The following is a 23,434-nucleotide window of genomic DNA, read 5'->3' as shown; positions in this document are numbered from 1 at the left end:
CGGCGAGCTTGAGTGTCCGTCACTACAAAGATGGCCGTGCACTCGTGTACTCAATGCAAACATGAACGTGCTGTACTGTACAGAGACGCATCCCTGATCTGAAAGCAGTGTCCCTTTCTTACAGCAGCTGATTGACCTCTTTAGACATCCAGGGCTTCTGATTAGGGTAGACCCGTATGCAGGGCCGCGTTAACCCTCGCCGGGGCCCGGTGCAGACGCAATCCGGGGCCCCTACACCACATTATAATGAGCCATAGCCTATTTAAAACGCATGAAACAACCCAGGCTACACGTTCTACTCCAACACAAAAAAGGGTGCGCGGAACCCCCTGCTGAGTTCACCAGTCGCAACGCAAGCCATTGGAAGGCTAGCCAGCTGACAGGGAGGATATTCTGTGCACTACCGTTTAGCAGAGTAAACGTCGGCTCAGCTAGAACTACCAAACAGAAGCACAACCAAAAGTCTCTTATTTTTGCTACGTTGCTGCCGACCAATTTGTCGAATCGAAACCGTCGTGGGAAACACGTGTTAATTAATGTAACTTCCAATGGCCTTGGAAAGACTCAAGTAGGGGTCTGTCAAAGGAAAGTAGCCTACTCAGCTGTCGCTTGACGCGAGTAAGGGGAATCCCCTACAGCGAACCACAGCAAAGTGAAGCTGTCACGAAATCCCCTCAAAATGTACCATATAGGCTAAGTCAGCGGTTTTCATCTAGATGGCGCATTACAATGCAATAGTGTGCAATCATTACAGTAGATTACGGTGCAAACTCGTAGGCCAAATGTTTAGATGTGGATGTGGATGTATCACGCAAGTTTTTTTCCCTCCCAGATAAGAGCCACTTGCTAACTGAACAATCCGCGAGTGGTACCCAGGCATGTTTTAACTGAACACAAAGCCGAACGCAAAGATATACGCTGACAGAGCATCGACATTAGACCTATTACAGTGCTTTAGGGAAATGGTCATAACATTGCTTTAGGAAAATGCGACTAGCCTATATCATTTTAGTGTTTGCTAGATTGGCTTGCCCTGTTGTTGTCAGACTGTCAGAACTTTGAGTGCTGGTTGGTGCACTTGCTACGTAGCATTATTGTGAACACTTTTTAAAAAAACACCTCAGAAGTGGTCCTCGCCGCGCCATGCAAGACTTTTGTTTCGCGAATGCAGTTGGGTGCGTGATTTATTTCCCCATGTTTTAACAATAGAATAAGATAACGTTAGGTTGGTGTGCTGTGCTCTGTTTGCTTAGCTTAGGCCTACATGATTGCACAAGTCCATGATCGCTATGCAACAATTATTACAAAAAGCGATTATAACACTGACATTACAAAAATGGATAACGTTGCCAACCTTCTCTTCAATGCGTTAATCCATGCCGGGCTGAAGTTTATCCGTACAATCTGAAGCAAGTGCTGACGCCGAGTTTCTCACATCTTTTTTAGACAGTAGCCCATCATCAAACTATAAAATTATTGACCACCGTTTTCACTGGTGGCACACAACCAGAAGCATCTGACTGAAATGATAATGATTCCTGCGTGCATGCAGAGGCGATTGTAGGCTCAGTAGGGGGGCCAAGCTAAAATTAAAAAGAAAGAACACTTGTAACAAATCGCCACTACTGTTCCCCAGCTACAGTCTTGGGGGGCCCAAGCTGCCTGTCTAGCCTGGTGACAAGATATGCATATGCGCCTCTGCTTGCCTACGGATGGTGAAATGCGTCAAAAGCGTCAATTGATTGTCTCAAAATATCGTTTCATATTTTCCAATCTCTCTGATCTCACGACGTCCGGGGACCCCTCTAGTGGCGGGGCCCGGTGCTGCAGCACCGGTTGCACCATAGGATAACGCGGCCCTGCCCGTATGTGTTCATGGGCGAAGAGAATTTCAGATGACTCCGTGCATCCGTAATCCGTCTTATATACCCTCCGGTTGCCACAAAGTCATGTAGCTGGTTGCCTCACGGTGTGATTAGAAAGCTTGCTTCGGTAAAGGTCACACAAGGGGACCTATTCCCATAGAGATGTCGAAACGAGTCTACTGGAAGAGAACCATCCCTAAACCTAACCTGTCAGTAAAGCAATGTTTCTGCTGCTTTACTTTTGCCAAGAACAGCAAAATAAGCAAGGGACTGACAAATTTCTTGTGAAATTGTGCCCAGACCAAAACCATCCCTAAACCTAACCTGTCACAGGGCGTTGTGGAGCACACCTTAACTTGCAAAGGCATAGAGCACACACGTGATAGTCGATTCAAATCAGCGTGACTTCTTTTCGCTCTGTCAGGATGCCATGTTGAGAATTCAAAAGTAATTATTTTTTTTGCTCTATAAAAGTCTCAAAAAGTAAAAAGAAAATGTAGAAAAATAAGAAAAAGTCTCCGCAGCTAAGGCAGGTTGAAAAAAGAGATGAGATGAAGAGAGAAGGAGGAGTGGTTCTTATATATGGCGGTTCATGGCAGATTGAGGGAAGAAGTTGTCCCTTAGTCGGCTGGTGTGGGCACGGATAATTCCGTATCTGTGGCCAGATGGTAGTAGGGTGAAGTGTTTGTAGCTGGGGTGGTGTGGATTAGATATTATGTGCCTGGCCTTCCTTAAACATGAATGGTTATACATGGATTCTAAATTTTTGTTTTAACCTGACTGCACGAAACTAGCTGCGCACAACTCAACTGTCAAACTCAACCACTGTCAGTCAAAAAATTAGCTCACGTGGTTGGCAGCCAGTGTCTTCCCCTCCTCACAGCATTGTGTTAACAAACACTGTGAACCCATGTATACAGACTATGGATGTTGCATAGTTCGTGTTTACACATATACAATACACATATCACAGCTATCTAGGTACTTCCACCGACCTGGCTGCACCTCTCCCAGACAGCAGACTCTGAGAATTCGCACAGCAACTTCCAGAAATTCTCGGCCCATAAAATAGTCACATTTCATGTCCCTTTATCATTATTAATAATGCTTAATGTCCCCAAAGATCCACCTGGTGCCCCCTATGGGTGAGAGCCATAGCTTTGGTAAGTCAAGGGATGTCAGATGTGAGTAATGGCAGGTATTAAGGGGTCATGTACAAGGTTATATTGGAATCAGATTTAAAGCGGAAATGTGTGCTCTATACTTTTGCAGTGATTGGATTATCTGCCTCTGTGAACACCGGAACGTTGGCGTAATTGCAATCTGTAGGTCACAGAGCAATTTAACATATTTTGACACTGGTTTCACTGTGCCACCAGCAGTGCTCTTAATTGAATGTGACAATGCAGAGTTGATAAGGTCCTGCCATGCTTCAAAGAGACTTACGGTGCGTAGTTCAAATGTTTGTGAATGACAGGAAGGGATGAAAGCTGATAGTGAATTTGATCAGCTTGTGCTTATACTGACTCTCACTAAAACACTCGAAACATAATGTGAAATTGATTTTGAGGACACACATAAATGACAATTTAGTTATGTACATGGATATCACATAATGAAAGAGCTCGTCATGGCCTATTTCTGCAGACAAAATTATACAGACAGAAAGACAAAATTATGGAAGTGAAATATAAATGCATGTTTTAAATAGATTTAATATTCTCAAAAAATAAGTCACTTTTTTGTTTTGGATGTCCTGTAATGTTCATCAATTTCACCAAAACACCTCTTGCTTTCAAATCTCTGTGCACTGGCTACTATTCCTGAAGTGTTCCTTGCACTGTGTAATATTTTTAAGATACGATAAAGCTTTAATGTATGTGACACATGAAACAGAAAATTGTCTTTGGTGTGGCTCATTCTCACAGACATTAGACAAGACGTGACAAAACAGGACATATCAAGACAAGACAATACATGTATGTTGAGGCTGGTCATTGTTCATCTTTTGTTGAGTAGGGCTACAGCTGAGGGGATGAAGGACTTCTTATATCTGTTTTGAGTGCTAGTGGAACACTGAAGCGTCATCCTGATGGAAGCAGTTGGAAGGAGTGATGGAGGGGATGACAGGGGTCCTCTCTGATCATTTCAGCTTTCCTGATCACTGCCCCAATGTACAGCTCATAGGGAGGTTTGTGATGAGCCAGTAATTTTGATGGCTAGGTTCACTATACATGAAAGTTTATGATTTTTTAGCAGTTTCTTTCTGGAATTTGTGCTGCCCAATCACAAATGCTCCCTTTTCATGAATACTTACCATCACCATCAAATTCTAAGTATTAATTATTACTTGGAAAATAGCATTTTTCATACATGAAAAACATATTTTAGCTGCAACACTTACTATACTTTGGTCATATTAGTACATACTAGTTTATTATTCAGTAAATATTCATGAACAGATCAAACTTGGAGATAGGCAGCACAGATTCAATAAGCAGCATGGTTGCAATACCTACTCTGGCCACCATCCTACACAGAGCACATTAAGAAGTGTTTCAGTGGCGGTCATTGAAGGATAGCCTGCAGTGTTGTTCTGATTGGATGAGTAGCAGGATGAGTATGATTGTTTCTCCTTATCTTCCTCAGGCGGACCTTATACAACTGACCTTATTTCAGCACAACTGACACACACACACACACACACACACACACACACACACACACACACACACACACACACACACACACACACACACACACACACACACACACACCTGGTTGTCACTGCAAGTGTGACTACAAACTCTGCCATTATTAAACATGTGCATAATAATTTTTATCAAAAACATCAAAGGACCTTGACTTTTTCCCCTGAAAAACACAGATGTGATTGTGACTCTCATGAATACATAATTTGTCTTTCCATTTCTCCCAATGTCGCCTTTGCAGTCACTCTGTACGGAAATGGTGCAGTGGTGCCATTTCAATCATTTGAAAGGGGTATGCCACTATTTTAGGAATTCATACAGTTAAAATCGTTGGCTGGGGTTTATTAAGGTGGTAAGGTGGTGTCTTATTTTTCATGTTAAGCGTTGTCTTGCTACACAGATCCATTGACTTTCACTAGCTTAGGGACCGTTCGTTATTTATTTTTGGGGTCACCGGAAGAAAATAGGGGAGGGTCGTGTCAGTTTTTTCATTGCTGCGGGGAAGGTCATCAAAGTTTTTTAAGCTCGCTAGGGGAGGGTCATCCAAAAATGTTTGGCCCATTTATTACAAAAAGCATTTCAAAGTAGCCTTGTTTGTTGTATGTTTCAATGTAACATAGCCTCAGAAACGGCCCTTTCGCTAAGCAGCGTTGGTCAATCAACGTCAAAAATAAGGCAGGATAAGGCTATTTCTTAATTCTCCCTAGGGGAGGGTCATGCATTTTTTGACAGCGTCGCGGGGAGGGTCATCAAAGTTTTGAATCTCGCTAGGGGAGGGTCATGCAAAATTTGACGATCAAAGGTGGTCATCTTCCGACGACCCCGAAAATAAATAACGAACAGTCCCTTAGCGATATATTCCCTCTTTTAACTTGTCTTAAGACAACGGCTTACATGAAAAATAAGACACTTAACTACCTTTATAAACCTTGGCCAACGATTTTAATTGTATTAAGCCCCAAAATAGTGGCATACCCCTTGAACACATTTAATTTGGAAACAGTGAAGATGACATTATCTTAAGTCAATTTATGGTGGGTGTCTTCTTTCACAACACTGTTCTGACTTTTGATTGAATACAATGCTTAACCCAGTCGCTGTCGTAATAATAAAATGATAATGCAATGCACACATAATTCTAATTTCACTGCATACAGTGATATGAACAAGTTTGGGCACCTTATTTGGAAAATCATTACACTTTATTTAACAGATTTTTTTAATGTGGATTATATACAAAATATATATACAAAAAAAATAGGCATTTGCAGAAATTTGGCACTCCATGAAATTTCATTCCATTCATTTTCATTCTTTCATTCAAGAATTCTGTTAATATGAAGTAGAGCTTACCTTTGTTGATATAATGGCCTGTGGATACTTGCTAGAAACCGGCAAGTCTGGTACTTTGAATTGTTGCCAATATCCAAAACGCTTCCTGTCCAGTCAGGTTACTTGTCTGCCTTGTGTAGGTAGTCTGCTTTCAAATCAACTCAGAAATGTTCAATTGTGTAAAGATTGGCCATTTCAAAGCATTGTACTTGTGCTTTTGCATTAATTTCTTGGTGAATTTTGATTTGTGAAATACAATCACTGTCCTGCTGGAAACTGCACAGCTTTAAAATTGTGACTGACACTTGGACACTCCTTTGACGCATCTGCTCATTTTTTTTTTAATTTTTTTTTTTAAATACTGAGGCCCTCAACTTGAATAAGGCCTATGCTAGCATGGAGGTAGTATAAGAGAGAGCCCCCAGTCATTTCAATGGGAAATGCTAGGCAAGTGAATTCAGCCAAAATTGAACGAATTTTTCAGCTTCCAAAATGGAGTTTCATGGAGCTCATTTCCGGTACCAGTTTACTCAGCCAACTACGTGCCACGTCACTGACTGAAGTAAGGTTGACCAGAAAGCTATATTGAAGACAGGCATTGGATGCATGGAGGTATTATAAGGTGCCCAACCACAGACCTATAGGTCTGTATGCCCAACCCTAAACTCGTGCTTGTGCTGAGAGCAATGGCGCACCCACCAATCATCATGAGCTAAGTGGTCTCGGATATGATGTGAATTTGTAAAAATGGCGACAAGGAAGTGCCTTGCTAATCGGCGAAGCTAACCAGCTAAATCCTGACCCCCTGTATGCTAGCCACACAGATGCATAACAGGATGCACGTTCTGCCTACGGATGGCTACATTTAAAAAAAAAAAAAGAAATTCACCGGCCCCTGAACCTCATTAACCGGTTAAAGTTGGTCACCGAAAATTCTATAACGGCCATTTATGACACCTGTGTCCTGTTGCACATATTTCTTTGCCCTTGAAAAAAAGTTATGCTCCCATTTCAGAGTGGCTTGGCTCCTGTCACACAAGGTTAGTTTGTGCCCTTTGTATTATACATTTTCCCCAATCATTGACCATTAAGGTTTTGGGGGAGAAAAATAATTGCTTTGCCTGCACTCCCACGCACAGCCACACATTACGCATAATGGCGACCTTCCATTCATGTGCTTGTTGTTGTTTTATTTTTTTTTGTAATTTAAATTTTTATTGATTTTTCTTTTTCCTTAAAGCACAAGTGTTCTCCATTTAAGGAGAAAAAAAACATTACAAAAAGCAAAGAAAAGGTAACCACATGGAACCAGGGGAGTTTCACGAAAACAATGAGTATTTCCATTCTGAGGAGGAAAAATAAAAACAAGATCTTTAAATAAAATCTGGTCTCTTACGTGCCACAAAGTAAAGCCATATCATCCAGTCATGATTAAACTTATCTTGTTGGTTTTTCATTACAAAGGTAATCCTTTCCATTTTAAACACTTCGTACACCACATCTATCCATTCATTTATACTAGGTGGGTCCTTTTGGAGCCACCTCCTTGTTATGGCCTTCTTTGCTGCCACCAGCAAAACCCTCAGCAGATATTTCACCACTTTACCACAGTCCAGGTCTTCAAGGTCGCACAAGTACATGGTTTTAAAGTCCAGGTTGATTTCCATGCGTAATGCCTCCTGCAGGTCATTATGTACCCCTTTCCAGAAGGGAGTCATGGAGGGGCAGTCCCAAAATATGTGGTAATGATCAGCGTGATCACAACCACAGCATCTCCAACAGTTTGTTTGTGTGGAAAAGCTGGCTTTCTGTGCCGGTGTGCAAAAGAATCTGATAATATTTTTCCAACTATAGAATCTCCATTGGGGGGAGCTTGTTGTCTTCCATTGATAAGAGCATATCTTCTCCCATTCCTCCTGGGTTAAATCTAACTTAGTCTCCTTTTCCCATCTCGACTTGGTTGACACCGTGTTGTTTTTTGTCATAGATGTAATAGAAGCATAGAGTCTGGAAATTATCTTTTTACACTTGAAACCCTTTATTGCTTCCAAGAATATACCTATAATTGTCTTTTCTATTTTTTCTTCTTTTTTGGGGAATTTTTTGCAGATATAGTCCCTGATCTGTAAATACCTGAAAAAGTCCTGATTCACCAGCCCATATGCATCTTTCAAATGTTGGAAGCTATACACTTGACCTTGGTCATTGACTAATGAGCTGTATGTTGAAAGGCCTTTATCAGTCCAAACAAGGAAATGCTTATCCTGAACACTAGGTGCAAAGCTTAAATCATATGCAAACCATTTAAGAATACCTATATTCTGTCTAATACTATGTTTCTTTGTTACATTATTCCAAATATCTAGTGAACAGGTTATCCAGGGGTTCCCCAGATCAGTAATTTGATTGACAAGAGAACAGTCCCCTATTAGCATACCCAGAGGGTATTTCTTACTCAAGGAACATTCAATATCTTTCCATCTTGACTCATAACTAGGATTACACCATCCTACCAGAAATCGGAGCTGGGCAGCCTTATAATAGTCACAGAGACTGGGGAGGGCAAGTCCACCCTTGTCTTTGGGTAGCTGAAGCGTTTTAAATCTCACTCTGGGTTTTTTCCCTGCCCAAACAAATCTTGCTAGAAGTTTGTCCCATTCTATGAAGTAGTGGTTGGGTTTATCTATGGGTATAGATTGGAATACATACAGAAACCGTGGCAATATATTCATTTTGATTATATCAATGCGTGAATAGATATTTAGATAAGGAATCTTGCTCCATCTATTTATGTCATCTATAATGATTGCCCTAAGGGGACCATAGTTAGACTCTTGTAGTTTGGTTAGGTCAGAGGGTATGGTAATACCAAGATATTTAATACACTCTTTGTCCCAGTCAAGCTGGTAGCTTGAACGTAGGGAGTGTGGAGGCTCATAGTAGAATTTTAGCACCTGGGTTTTCTGTGTATTTATCCTGTATCCTGAGAAGGACCCATATTGTTCCAAGACCGACATTAAACTTGGGAGGGAGTTTGTAGGATCAGTAAGGTAAATGAGGACATCATCCGCGAAAAGGGCCAATTTCTGTTCTTTTGAGCCCAGCTGTACGCCTGTGATTGAGTCATTTTGTCTTATCCATTGTGCTAAGGGTTCTATAAAAAGGGCAAATAACAGGGGGCTCAATGGGCATCCTTGCCTAGTGGATCTTTCCAGGTGAAATGTATCACTAAGTACCCCATTGATTTTTAATCTGGCTCTGGGTTTGGTATAAAGGGCTTCTAGGATCTTAATTATCTGAGTATTAAAACCAAATTTCTTCATAACTGTGAACAGGAATTTCCAACGGACAGAGTCGAAAGCTTTATGAGCATCAATGCTAATGAGCATGGCAGCTATTTTGTTTTGTTTTATGTGTCTGATAATTTGGAGTGAACGTCTAATATTGTCTTGGGTCTGACGTGACGTCACAAAGCCTGTTTGGTCTAGATGTATTACGCTTGGTAAAATGTTCTCTAATCTTCTGGAAATAATAGAAGCAAATAGTTTGTAATCAATATTGAGTACGCTAATTGGTCTATAATTGGAACAATTGAGCTTGTCCTTTCCAGCCTTAGGTAAAACAGAAATGATGGCTTCCCTCCATGACAGAGGGATTTCACCCTTCTCCATAACCCAATTGAAGGTCTTCAATAAGATAGGTGTCAAGGACCCTTTGAGATTTTTATACCATTCTGATGTAAACCCATCAGCGCCTGGAGATTTATTAGCCTTTAATCTTCCAATAGCTGATGTGATTTCCTCTGTTGAAATAGGTAGCTTCAGGTTTGAATTTTGATCCTCAGACACAGATGGTAGCTCAAGTAGTTGGAGTATAGAGATTAATCTGTCATCATTGTCGACCTGTGGTTGAGAATATAATTCTGCATAGTAATCCTTGAAGCATCTTCTAATTGCTATTGGTTCTAGTAAAATGTTTTTTGTTTTGGGGTCCCTTATTTTAAAAATGGAAGATTCTGCGTCTTGTTTTTTAAGTTTATAAGCCAGTAGTTTAGCATATTTGCCGCCGCCTTCATAATATTTTTGTTTAGTGAACATTAATTTCTTTTGTATCTCTAATTCCATTATACTGTTTATTTCATTTCTTATCCTTTTTATCTCCTCTTCCATGATAGGGTTCTGGGTGAGTTTGTGATCTATCTCTAGTTTTTTAAGTTTTATTTGGAGGTCACTAAGGCGTTTATTCCTTTCCTTCTTTAGAGCTGAAGTGACAGCAATCACCTTACCTCTCATAACTGCTTTACAGGCATCCCATAGAATTGGAGGAGAAACTGTATCATTATCATTATCCTTTAAGTAATTTAGAATGTCTTTGTTAAATTGCTCAACCGTGGTCTTATTTAATATAGAGGAATTAAGTTTCCATATTCGCTGGCTATCTCGTAGGGCCCCTGTCACAGACATATAAACAGGACAATGGTCTGAGAGGTCCATAGTTCCAATATGACAGCTATTTACCTTAGTAGAGTCTTTCCCAAACATGAAGAAATAGTCGATTCTAGAATAAGAAGAATGGGGAGACGAATAATGGGTATAGTCTCGAACTGAGGGGTTGTGAATTCTCCATATGTCTATCAGCCCCACCTCTGAGGTGATGTCAAGAAACTTTTTAATTAGCCTCTTAGATTGAGAGTTCCGCCTGCTAGAGGAGTCAAGCATTGGAAATAAAGTTATATTAAAATCCCCTCCACAGATCAAGGTTCCCTGAGTTTGTGTGACTGCTTTATCTATTATCTGTTGGTAGAAATGTGATTTTGTACCTGGTGGAATGTAAACATTGTATAAAGTATAGAGAAAACCATTTATTTTTCCCCTAATCAGAATAAACCTCCCTTCTTTATCTTTAATCGCTGATAAGTGTTCATACACCACAGAGCCTGAGATCAAAATAGCGACCCCCCTGGTATGTTTTGAACCATTAGATGCTGAATAGACATGCCTAAAACCATATCTTTTGAGATTCAGATGTTCTGTGTCTGACATATGAGTTTCCTGTAAGAAGGCTATGTCAATGTTTTCTTTTTTGAGTTTTGCCAGAACTTTGGTGCGTTTAACAGGACTGAGAAGGCCATTGACATTAAAGGAAATTACCTTAACCATATTTTAAATTACTGGTATCTTCTAAATTGTCTACTTAAAGCACCATGACCAGATTCTAGCACTTCAACATTACCTCCTATAATAATAATCACTTCCCCTATTAACATGACAAAAAGAAAAAGAAAATGAAAACAAAAAAGACATAAACTTGCTACTGAACAGCAACCAACAAAGACTTCCATTAGTGAGGGAAAAAGAAGACTCCCTCTATCTCCTGCTGGAAGGAGAGGAGAGGTTAACCCAACTGGAGATGGGGCTCCCTTTAGTGGTAAAAACCCACCAATGTCCAACATTGTCCAAGGTTTCCTCGTTACTTTACCTGGTTATGATCAATACTGAAATATTATGATCAATGGGGTAAAGGAGAAAAAAAAAAAAACTTGGGGAGTAAAAGGGGTCGGGCAACTATAAGCCGATTTTCAGAGCTGGCCCTTTAAGATGCTCATTTATCCTCCTAGTCTGATACTCTTCTGTATCGCTGCAGTTTCTCCCTCGCATTCGCCGCGGTGTCGTTGCCTGCGCGTTGCCATCCTGAGCAGTCCATCAGCTTCGTCAGTCGTGTGCCTGGATCTTCCTCGGTTGGCACCGGCACCGCGATGCCTCTCTTGTTTAGTGCCTTCGCTGCCTCTCTCGCGCTGTTGTAGACCTCTGCTCCGGCGCCCCAGTGAACGCGCATCTTGGTGTGTGGAGTTTGGAAGCGAATCCCTTTCACCTTGAGAGCTTTCTTGATTTCCTTGTAGGCTTTGCGCTTCTCGACGTCCTCGAGTGCATAATCATGGTCAAAATAAATTTGAATGTCCTCAATGAAAACCTTCTTTTGCCAAGCCAGCGACAGCACACTTTCTTTCACTCTGAATTGCTGAAAGCACGCGACAATGGAGCGTGGAGGCTTTCCTGCCTCAGGCTTCTGTTTAGCTGCTCTGTGTGCGCGCTGGATTTGGAGAGGCTCATTCTCTGGCCAAGCTAAATTTTCCGTGAGAAACTGCTCCAAAAAATCGATCATTGAGCCGCCCTCTGTGTCTTCGGGCAAACCATATATCCGAATGTTGCACCTCCGCGACCTACGTTCCAGATCGGTAGCTTTGTCACGCAGGCGGATCCTATCAGCTAGAAGTAGACGTATAGCTTCGTTAGCCGTGGTGTGAAATTCCTCGACCTGAGAAACTCTTTCTTGTAGCTCTGAAATGTCCTTGCGAAACGTTTGCAGAGTTGAATTGAGCGCTCTGATTTCCGACTTTAGCTCGAATTTCAGCTCCGAGAGCATACCTTGCATCATTTCTCTTATTTCGGCCATAATGTCTTGACTGGTCTCACCATGCGTTGCTTGCTCACTTTGGTGCGGCGGTGTTCCTGCCGTGGCTCCCTTCACTTTCGTCGTCTTTCCCATCTTTCACCTCCTTGCAAAGTTCCCCGCTTTAATTTCCAACTTTCAATTCTAGAAAACCATTGATTCTAACCGCGGGAGAACTTTTAAAACCAGGTTGAGTCGAGAGCTGACTTTACTCGCAGCCACCTGCCATGGCCGGAAACTGTTGTTGTTTTATTAACCCATGAACTAATTAAGATTATTAGCTGGGCCAATAAAATGTCTATAACATAATATAATTAATAAGACTTAATCTGGGCCAGTTGCACAATGGATAACCACCCGCCATCTGACTCGTGTTTACTAATTAATACCCAAGTAGCCTACTTGTATATTATTATCACTACGTAATACTTAGTTATTATTATTAGTTAATCGCCTCAATCATCCATATGCATACATTGCCCATCATCTTTGTGCAGGAGAACAGAGAAGGAAGCAGCCATAAAGTCACTCAGGAGAAGAAGTCCATTTGCCAAGAGATGACCAATTTATTGTACATTGCAAGTGAGAGGAACAATTCAGTTAACCCTTAGAATACCATAATACAGCATAACCTAGTGCCTTTAGCATCAGGGCTTTAGCGCCCATCCGCCAAGCACCAAGTGCATCTCCAGTTGTCCCCAGCTCTTCTAAGTGAGAACGGCTTGTTCTGAGCCAGGGACAAGGCAGTGCTCAGAACATCACCTAACCTACCCTCAGAGGTGCATCTTGCCACCAGGCAAGGCAGGCAGCCGCTTGGGGCCCCCAAGCCCCATGATAGTGAATACCAGCCCATATTTTACCACAGTAGTGGCGATTTTGGTTCAAATTTTCATTCTTTTGCATTTTCGCTTGGGGCCCCACCTGACCCTAGAATCGCCTCTGCCTATCCTTACCCCAACTGTTCTCCTGAACTGCATCTGAGAACAGTATTTAAACCCCACATGATGTCATCATCTTTCATGTTCAAGACCCAACAAGGACAACACATCAGTACCAAACTCAGTACAAGCAGATACAAGAATACATTCACAAGTGCTAGTCAGTTTAGAGTCTCCTCTGATTGGCCTTTGGAAGAACCACATATTCAATAGCTGTGTCCATGAACTAAGATACCTCACCTACACAAATAGTATGTGTCAGCTAAACTCAGTGGATCAGTCCAGACCTTCTGTCTATTGGCCTAGCTATCCAACCTTCGGCCATGTCAGTGTGGACTGACCCTCAGTTATTCCTGTGCTTGCGCCACTGAAAGAGCAGGGACTCTTGACACCTTGACTGATTTACGACAGGGCAGCTGACAGTCTTTAGGGACACAGAATGACTCCAAAAGCCTATTGCTGGCAGAAAAGCACATTTGAGGGTAAAACATCTCTGAAATGAAGCTAGTTTACATACAAGATATTATCTGTTAATTTCCAAATAAATGTAAAGATTAATGAAGACATGTTGTCAAAACTTCGACATGTTTAACACAAATCCAAACGTGGCACCGAGCTCAGGCTGTAAAAAGCTCACGTTATAAAGTCACAAACAGAGAACGCTGCATTTGGTGGTGTTACAGGGAAGTATATTAACCAATGCCTTCGTAAAAAAAGCTTCCCGATTGCCAACTGCCTCTGTAGCGTCCTTTGTGTCTTTCGTTTGTTTGCCATTACAGTGTTACAATTAGGGCTATCATTATGCCGTAGTCCACACGCAGCCACTAATAATCAGTGAATTTTGTCACAATATTGCTGTCGGGATATATTTGCAATAGGTAAGATGCAGCACTTAACTTCTCCTGTAGCGAATACTTGACATCATTGTCGCGGTAACACTTTATTTTAGGGATACATCTATTAGCACTAATACATACAATATTAATGCCTGTGTAAGTAGCTTGTAAGGCATGTACTAAGCAAAATAAGACAGTTGTTAAGCATGTATTCACAAATGTCTTGTTCATGCCCAATTAGGGATTTATTACTAATATAACCTTAGTAAGGACCAGTAAGCCTATATTTCTATTCATTAGTAAGTAGTAAGTGGCAGAATACAATGTGTATAAGCTCCCGACACACTGTGTGAACAAACCCTGAACAGTGTGAAAACAGATGCGGAATAAGGGTCCCTATTCTAAAGTGATGCATTGGTCAGCCCAGATGGCTCAGGGCCTCCGCACTACCAAAGTCCCCCTAGTTGCCTAGGGCCCCCACACCACCCAGGCCCGCACTACCTAGCGCCCCCCGAACTATAAAGTGTAAGGGTATATTGATTAATTATTGCTCATCTAGTTGAGTTATCTAATTTTCTCTTTTTCATAACAGTATAGAGAAGGTAATAGGAGCCTTTATATAGCAAGGATTGAACGTACACTTGTCAATGGTGGTGGGTTGGTGAGATGTAATTTTTTTCATGTACCACTGAGTTTTAATTGTAAAAACCCCCAAAACAAATGCAGAACATTAGAATAATAGTTTTGAAGCAAAACTAATCTATTCTTTTGTGATAATTAAGTTAATGTTTGAGAACATTAGCTTCAAGAAGTGCAGTGCATGATGGGTGCGCAATTTAGGCCAACAGACAACCTACCCAGCTCTGAGCCTACGTCCATAGCTCCTCCCCTCACTCGTGAAATTTAGATGCTATCCAAACAATTTGCCATGTACGTAACAACAGAAATACCGGTATTATCATTGCTGCATTAGCCATGCATTGCATTTCTGACTAAGGTCGTACCCATCATGCACTGCACTTCTTGGAGCTAAGTTTCTCCAACATTAACTTATTTATCACAAAGGAATAGCTTAGTTTCGCTTCCAAACTATTACTCATCATTATATTTTGCATTTATTATAGGGTTTTTACAATTAAAACTAATTGGTGTATGGAAAAATGACATCTCACCACCCACCGTCATTGAGAAGTTTACGTCCAATCCTTGCTATATAATGCTTCCAATTATTCTCTTAGGTATTGGGTAGAACCATTGAGATCCACATATCTAATGAGACTAATTCTAATTCCGCAATGTTCTTACACTTTGCTTCCCGGGGGGTAGAGTGGGGCCCCTAGGTAATATGGGGGCCCTAGGTAGTGCGGGGGCCCTAAGCCATCTGGGCTGACCAATGCATCACTTTAGAATAGGGACCTTTATTCCGCATCTGTTTTCACACTGTTCAGGGTTTGTTCACACAGTGTGTCGGGAGCTTATACACATTGTATTCTGCCACTTACTACTTACTAATAAACATAAATATAGGCTTACTGGTCCTTACTAAGGTTATATTAGTAATAAGTCCCTAATTGGGCATGAACAAGACATTTGTGAATACATGCTTAACAACTGTCTTATTTTGCTTAGTACATGCCTTACAAGTTACTTACACAGGCATTAATATTGTATGTATTAGTGCTAATAGATGTATCCCTAAAATAAAGTGTTACCATTGTGGCTAATTTTGGAGAACTGCACACAGAGCTTGTCGGTATGGCTCCGCTGTCTTGAAGTCTCTGCTAATTCTGTTACCTCGCCTCAGCTTTGTGCTTTTTGAATAGGCCTTATTTAGGTTAATAGTGGCAGTTTTGTTTTTTCTGCGCAGACAGGACCTGTCATGTACGGCGTACAAATTGACACTGTACCAGAGATTTTTTTGGGAAGAGGAGATTGGTTGCTGTCGTAAGTGTCCATAGAAATTAAAGGTGAAGATTTGTAACGCCAATATGGCGTCTACCCGCACATCTCCCGCCATTCTGGCAACAAGAACCAACTGCCTGCTGAGCTGCGTTGCCATTGATCCAATCATCTGGCTGCATCGGCGCACACAAATTGTTGCGCATGCTCATTTGTGAAAAGCTGTCGCTCTCATACCGTTATGGAACTACTGCCCCTGCGTTCTGTCAAAAAAAAAGTGAGAAAAGTGGCTTAAAAAGCTTTATTTTGACTCGTATGACACAACCAAGCAGTCTAGATTGATCAACTTTTCACTGTGGTTTCAACCATATGGTTTTCACAACCGCATGGGTTCCCTCCCGTCCTGTACTCAGTTTCTCCATTCATTTTTCCCATTGACTTTCAGATCTGGTCTTTCTAATCGCGAAATAGCACCCCAAAGGCGTCAACAAGATGGCAGCGTTGTGTCGTAACTTATACAGGAAAGAACTTTGTACTGTAATCAGTGTTAACCAGTGTTATTATATGGTTGTGAGGTCATCGGTCGAATGCTCCATTAATTTCAACGGGGCTCCCCAACGTTCAAACGTCTGTTATTTTTCGATAACGGACGGGTTGGTCTATAACAGACCGCTGTCAATGGCAACAAGACGTTTCACTGCTAAAGCGACTTTTCAACAAGACTCTAATCAGCTGCTGTGATAGACAACACCTGTTGTCCTGGCTACCTAGCTGTTGCCTAGCGGTGTTCCACAACGGCACTGTTTTGTTTTGCGCAGCAACAATCTTAACATTAAATAGGCCTAAAGAAATGTCCCCGCCATGTGTGAAACATTTAAGTATATCCATATAATAAGCGGGTTAACTTTCGGCGAGTCGGTCGCTTTGTGGAATAGCAGCACTTCAGAGAGAACAAGACCCCTCCGCTCCGCGTCGGGGTCTAAAGATTCTCTCTGTCGTGCTGCTATTCCACGGTAGCGACCTTCTCGCCGAACGTTAACCCTTACTTATTATATGGTTGTGACGTCATCTGTCGAATGCTCCATTCATTTCAACGGGGCTCCCCAACGTTCGGACGTCTGTTATTTTTCGATAACGGACGGGTTGGTCTATAACAGACCGCTGTCAATGGCAACAAGACTTTTCACTGCTAAAGCGACTTTTCAACAAGACTCTAATCAGCTGCTGTGATAGACAGCACCCGTTGTCCTGGCTACCGCTGTCAATGGCAAGACGTTCACTGCTAAAGCCACTGGCTTGTATGCAAGTCAGTGGCTAAAGCGAATGTTTCATATCACTCCGCAGGGGGTCCGGTCTTTTGTCACTCTAATCAGCTGCTGTGATAGACAACACCTGTTGTCCTGGCTAGCCTAGCTGTTGCCTAGCGGTGTTCCACAACGGCACTGTTTTGTTCTTGTTCTTGTACCATGCTTTGATCTTAACATTAAATAGGTCTAAAGAAATGTCCCCGCATGTGTGAATCATTTAAGTATATCCATATAATAAGCGGGTTAACTTTCGGCGAGTCGGTCGCTTTGTGGAATAGCAGCACTTCAGAGAGAACAAGACCCCTCCGCTCCGCGTCGGGGTCTAAAGATTCTCTCTGTCGTGCTGCTATTCCACGGTAGCGACCTTCTCGCCGAACGTTAACCCTTACTTAACCGTTGCCTACTGTAGCATAAAGGGCGATTCAGACCCGGCGGGAGTCCATACATAGTTCACGTGCGCTAGTAGCGCGCGCCGTCACGTGACTCAAAATGACGTCACACACCCCTTCGCAAGCTCAGAATTAATGGCGCAGCGCAAGGTCGTGCACCCGACATTTTTTCTAACTTGGCGCGCGTCCACCAGCAGCGACCAGGTAGGCAGACTGATCAGGATATCACTAGACTACTGTTGCCTATAGAAGAGTAGCCAAGATACAGCTACTGGACTAGAAGGGACCCTGCATCGTTTTGAGGATAATATAATGTCTTAGAGAGCTATTTTATCTTCTCCCTTTGTTTGTTCGGTGAAACAATTGTTTACTTTGTTTAGTAAAGCATGTTGTGTTTGGCGATCTATTTTTAAATTCTGCAGCCAGAACAATGTTCTCACATGGTCTTGAAATGATCTGGTAATCTGGTAATCTGGTTTTATTCTGATAAGTGATAAGTCAGACGTTCAGTTGGCCTACAGCAGACATGTTTGGCGATCTATTTTTAGAACTGGATCGCTAGAACAGGAATCGCAGACACAGAGTGCAGTTTCTCTCATGAACAGCAGAGGGCACACTTCTGAAAATACAAACCCAGAACTGTTTAATGGAGCGCTTGTGAGCAAAACACAAAACAAGGTAGAAAGACTTGAAAAAAACTTGGGAGTACTTGAAAAATTAGGGTGGAACATAGCCAAATGCTCTATCAAACAGCTTCCTTGGCGTAGGTCTGCACTCTCTGAGTGCATTTTGTCATGTATCTACACACAAGTATGCAAATACCAAAAACAATGGATCATGTTTTCTCCTTTTATTAATTTACCAGCCCGGTAACATTGCTCGAGAGGTGAACAGGATGAGTCTTCACATTCTTGTCTCTGCATTGATCAGCGCGCGCCCTCGCGCGCTTTCATATATATATCAAGCAGCCCACCAATGAAAACCAGGGTCAGAGGTTAACATAAATGTACAATCAGTAAACAAACATAAAAGGCATAAAACCCCCAACATAAATGACAGAGTCAAAGAAAAACAAAATACAAAAAGTGTATCTAATACACTACACTCCTCCCCTGAAGCATGAAACCCCCACACCCTCAAACAAAAACATGTTTCTCTCTCTTGTATATATTTTACATCAACTCAGGGTTCTACAGATTTAGCCTTTCAGGTGGTTTAATGTGACGCTTGGGCCTCTGCACAACCTCAGGAACCGGAACGGTAACCCCACTACTAACAGTTTGGGGTTCCTCCCTCGTAGGGAACTCCACCACGCTATCAGGCATAGCCACGCCTGCCTGTGGCACCCTGGAACCCGTCTCCAGGTCTGAAAAGTCCTCTGAATCATTGTATTGATCCACTTTGTCATTACACATCTCCAGTGCAGTTTCAATCATCTGGTTAACATGTCTCTTACACACTTTTCCATACACTTTCACCAGGTAAGTAACAGGACCTAGTGCCTTGACAATAGTCCCTGGTACCCACTTCCCACCTTCCCCTCCCCTGTGGTTTCGAACCAAAACCCTCTGTTGAGGAAGGAAGTGTCTTGTACGTGTGCGTGAATCAGCTTGTTTGGTCTGCTGAGCCTCCTGCCTCTGTTGCATGGAGTCCGCAAAACTGGGTTTTGTGAGTGATAATCTGGTTTTGAACTGGCGCCTCAGGAATAACTCTGCAGGCGTTTTCCCCGTTGTGGACTGCGGTGTGCTTCTGTAACAGAAAAGAAAGTTGTGGATGCAGTGTTGCAATGACATCCCACTGTTTTGTCCCTTATCAAGAGCCCTTTTTAGATTTTGCACTAAGCGCTCAGCAGCACCATTAGATGCTGGATGGTAAGGGGAACTCCTGATGTGCTTCACCCCATTATTTTTAAGAAATGTTTCAAATTCTGCCGACACATATTGCGGGCCGTTATCGGAGACCAGCTCATCCGGCAAACCCCAAGTTGCAAAATATCCCCTCAAAACCTCTATGGTCTTCTCAGTGGTTGTGCTGTTCATAATGGCCACTTCCGGCCAGCGTGAATAGCTGTCAGTGACTACCAGGAAGTTGTGTTTGCCTTTCTGTGCAAAATCAGTATGTATCCGTTGCCAAGGTCGATTCGGCCAGTTCCAGTTATGAACCGGAGCAGTTGCAGGTTTGTTCCTGTTTAACAGGCATGTCTGGCACTTGCTTGCAAGCGATTCGATATCTGAATCTAAGTTGGGCCACCAAAAATGACTACGGGCCACTGCTTTCATTTTGACAATTCCTGGATGATTTTCATGTAATTCGCATAATAGCTGTGACCTTAACACTTCAGGTATGACCACACGAAAACCCCACATCACACAGTCAGACTCCACTGTCAGTTCAGTATTTCTATTGAAATAAGGCCTCAACTCCTCTTCAGTTAACCGCCTTGGCCAGCCATTTAATGTGAAATGCTTTACCCTCTGCAGTAGCGCATCAGATTTTGTTTTAATGGCTATCTCTTGTGCCGAAATGGGAACTTTGTCCAGAAACGAAATCCTAAACACAGAGCTATACTCTGAATCTGGCTCCGCTTTCGGTAGCGGAAGACGCGATAAGGCGTCAGCATTTGCATGTTGTGAAGACGGCTTGTAACATATATCATACTGATATGCCGCAAGAATCAATGACCACCTCTGTAACCTAGCGGCTGCCAGTGCGGGCACCCCGGTCTTCGGTCCTAGTATTTTGAGTAATGGTTTGTGGTCAGTCAGTAATGTAAATTTTCTCCCATACAAGTAGTCATTAAACTTTGACACCCCAAATATGATGCTAAGTGCCTCTTTCTCGATTTGAGAGTAATTTACTTCGGTTTTAGTGAGCGTGCGCGACGCATATGCTATGGGTTTTTCATTTCCACCTGGGAAACCCATGAGAAATAACTGCACCTATGCCATAGGGCGAAGCATCGCATGCTAAAATCAAAGGCAGACTTGGATCGTAGTGTGTCAACACTGGTGCAGCTCCAAGCTGAGCCTTGGTGCGTTCGAACGCGTCTTGACATTTCTTAGACCAATTCCAGTCTTTATCTTTGTGCAACAACTCAGTCATTGGTTTAATTTCACTAGCCAAGTTTGGTATGAATTTCCCATAATAATTGAGCATGGCGAGGAAAGACCTCAATTCGGACACATTTTTAGGCACCGGTGCCTTGTCAATAGCCTCTGTTTTCTCTTTAATCGGGCGCACCCCCTCGGCATCGATTACATGCCCGAGGTAGGTAACGCTATTCTGAAAGAATGCGCATTTCTCTTTGTTGAGCCTAAGCCCACGGTCTTCCAGCCTCTGCAAGACGCACTTCAAATTTGTTACATGAGAATGCGTGTCTTTTCCTGTAATTAAAATGTCGTCTAGGTAGCATACTACCCCATCAAGCCCTTGTAAGACTTCATCCATAGTGCGTTGGAAAATAGCCGGTGCGCTCGCAACTCCGTATGGTAAACGGTTGCACAGATACAGACCCCGCGGAGTATTTATGGTGAGAAAAGGCTTACTTTTCTCATCCATCTCCACCTGAGTGTAAGCTTGTGTAGATCAAGTTTTGTAAAGTGTTTTCCCCCTGCCAGGGTGGAAAACAAATCTTGCGTTTTAGGAAGTGGATATTGATCCACGTCGAGCCACTGGTTTATTGTCACTTTATAATCGCCGCAAATGCGCACGGATCCATCCTTCTTGGGAATGCACACTAACGGCGCTGCCCATTCGCTATGCTGCACAGGGGAAATAACTCCCTGCTGCTCGAGTTCGATCAACTTCTTATCTACGGCCTCGCGCAGTGCATAAGGCACATTCCTTGCTTTGCAAAACTTCGGTCTCGCATCAGGTGACACATGTAAGGTGGCAGTAACGCCGGTGGCGCGCCCGAGTTCACCATCAAACACTGCTCTGTGCTCGGAGCACACTTGCTCCACGGGATCAGATACGGCTACGCGATTTACTTTGGACCAATCTAAATTTAGCACTCGGATCCAATCGCGGCCCATAAGGGCGGGTGCCTTTCCACGACACACTAACAACGGCAGTTGCACATCTTGCTTCCCACACTGTACATTCACTACGATTTTACCCAATAAAATCAGCGGTTCATCGGTGTATGTTCGCAGTGTAATGTTGCATGGCTGTAACTTGGCCCCTTGTAGTTTTGCTCTGTATAAACTCTCTGAGATAACTGACATTGCTGCCCCAGTATCTACTTCCATGTACATCCTAGCCCCATTGCATTTAATCATCACCTTGTATGGTTTCACATACTCACATTCAGTCTTTACAGTATAAAGTCTCATGTCAAGTTGTTCAGACAGCTCCGTCTCGGGCTGCGGTTCGTAGTCGGCTCCTTGGTCCACGAACTTGACCCCAGGGCCGCTTCTGACGGAAGGCGCCCCAACAGCACCTGCACTAGGCGGACGTCGCCAGTCTCGCTGCTCCCCGCCTGCGTCGTTGCGCCCGCTACGACAAGCGCGTTCAAGATGACCATTCTTGCCGCATCCGCGACATCTGAATTCTTTGAAACGGCAGCTCCCGGGTCCATGTCCCTTTCCCAGGCATCGGTAGCAGTCCCGGTTGCTGTCGTCGATCTTTTCCCCCACGGTCCGCGTAGTCCTGCTGGTCTCTCGTGGCTTTCTCGCCCCGACGTGATCAGCTCGCAGGTGGATTGGTGTCTGGCCGTGCCCCTTATGCATGCTTTCCAGTCCAGCCGTAGTGCACTCGAAATTGTTGGTGATTTCCACCAACTTCGCCCACTTTAACTCAACCTCCCCCATGGCTGCATTCAGCAATTTTCGCCGAAGGTCATTGTTAGACGTGCCGCACACGAACTGATCACGCAGCTGCTCTTCTAGATTTGCGCCAAAATCGCACGTTGATGCTAACCCCTTCAAACTAGCCATGTAGTCAGAAAAACTCTCACCCGTCTGCTGACGACGGCTTCTGAACGTGAACCTCTCAGCCAGTACATTTTTCTTTGGCATGTAAAAATCCCGAAGTGAGTCCAACAAAACCTTAAGTGTCACCGTGGCCTCACTGAACTGTTTCGGTGATATCAAGTCTTTCAGCAAGGCAAAAGTCTTTGGCCCTACCACTGACAAGAACACGGCTTTCTTACGTGCTTCTTCGATATTGTTTGCAGCCAAAAATTGCAGGAACCTTTCTTCATAGTTCTCGAAATTCTCCGCCGTTTCGTCAAATTGTAGACCAATGTCACTACTGTACAGCGCCATGGCGTATGTCCGTATTTCACTCACAGTCTCTTGGTTTTGTTCGTTGTTAGCACTTTCGGGACTGGCGCCTGGTTCTTCTGTGCCACTGCTAGCTTCCGAGCTCGCGTTTTGCTCAGTAGTGCTAGCTTCGTCGCTGCTATTGTCCGCGCTGCTAGCTTCTTTTTCTTCACGGCTAGCGTCTTCCATAAGTTAGCTCGTCACCGGGTCAAAACGGGAGCGACCCGCGGTACAAAAATAACAAAGGGGAAAAACAATCCCATCCTCGTCGCCAAAGTTGTCATGTATCTACACACAAGTATGCAAATACCAAAAACAATGGATCATGTTTTCTCCTTTTATTAATTTACCAGCCCGGTAACATTGCTCGAGAGGTGAACAGGATGAGTCTTCACATTCTTGTCTCTGCATTGATCAGCGCGCGCCCTCGCGCGCTTTCATAT

At 43.0% G+C, this 23,434-nt stretch overlaps 2 protein-coding genes across 2 annotated transcripts in view; one reads left to right on the top strand and one right to left on the bottom strand.

Annotated features, from left to right (window-relative positions):
* Positions 1 to 23,434, top strand: part of cacna1ha (calcium channel, voltage-dependent, T type, alpha 1H subunit a) — a 234,478-nt gene that overhangs the window by 178,169 nt on the left and 32,875 nt on the right. The window lies entirely within an intron of this gene.
* On the bottom strand, positions 18,581 to 23,214 carry LOC134459765 (uncharacterized). Its single transcript, XM_063212177.1, has 2 exons — positions 22,034 to 23,214; positions 18,581 to 19,476 (listed from the first exon to the last, which is right to left on the bottom strand). Coding segments are annotated over exons 1-2 (1,149 nt in total). The 5' UTR covers positions 23,181 to 23,214; the 3' UTR covers positions 18,581 to 19,474.

This window comes from Engraulis encrasicolus, chromosome 2 (assembly GCF_034702125.1).
Source record: "Engraulis encrasicolus isolate BLACKSEA-1 chromosome 2, IST_EnEncr_1.0, whole genome shotgun sequence".
NCBI lineage: Eukaryota > Metazoa > Chordata > Actinopteri > Clupeiformes > Engraulidae > Engraulis > Engraulis encrasicolus.
The sequence above is the reverse complement of the archived record's forward strand: the minus strand, read 5'-3'. Positions and strand labels throughout refer to the sequence as shown.

What these genes read in the sequence shown, in the direction of transcription:
- LOC134459765 (XM_063212177.1), bottom strand. Translation starts at nt 23,180, where the DNA reads ATGGAAGACGCTAGCCGTGAAGAAAAAGAAGCTAGCAGCGCGGACAAT.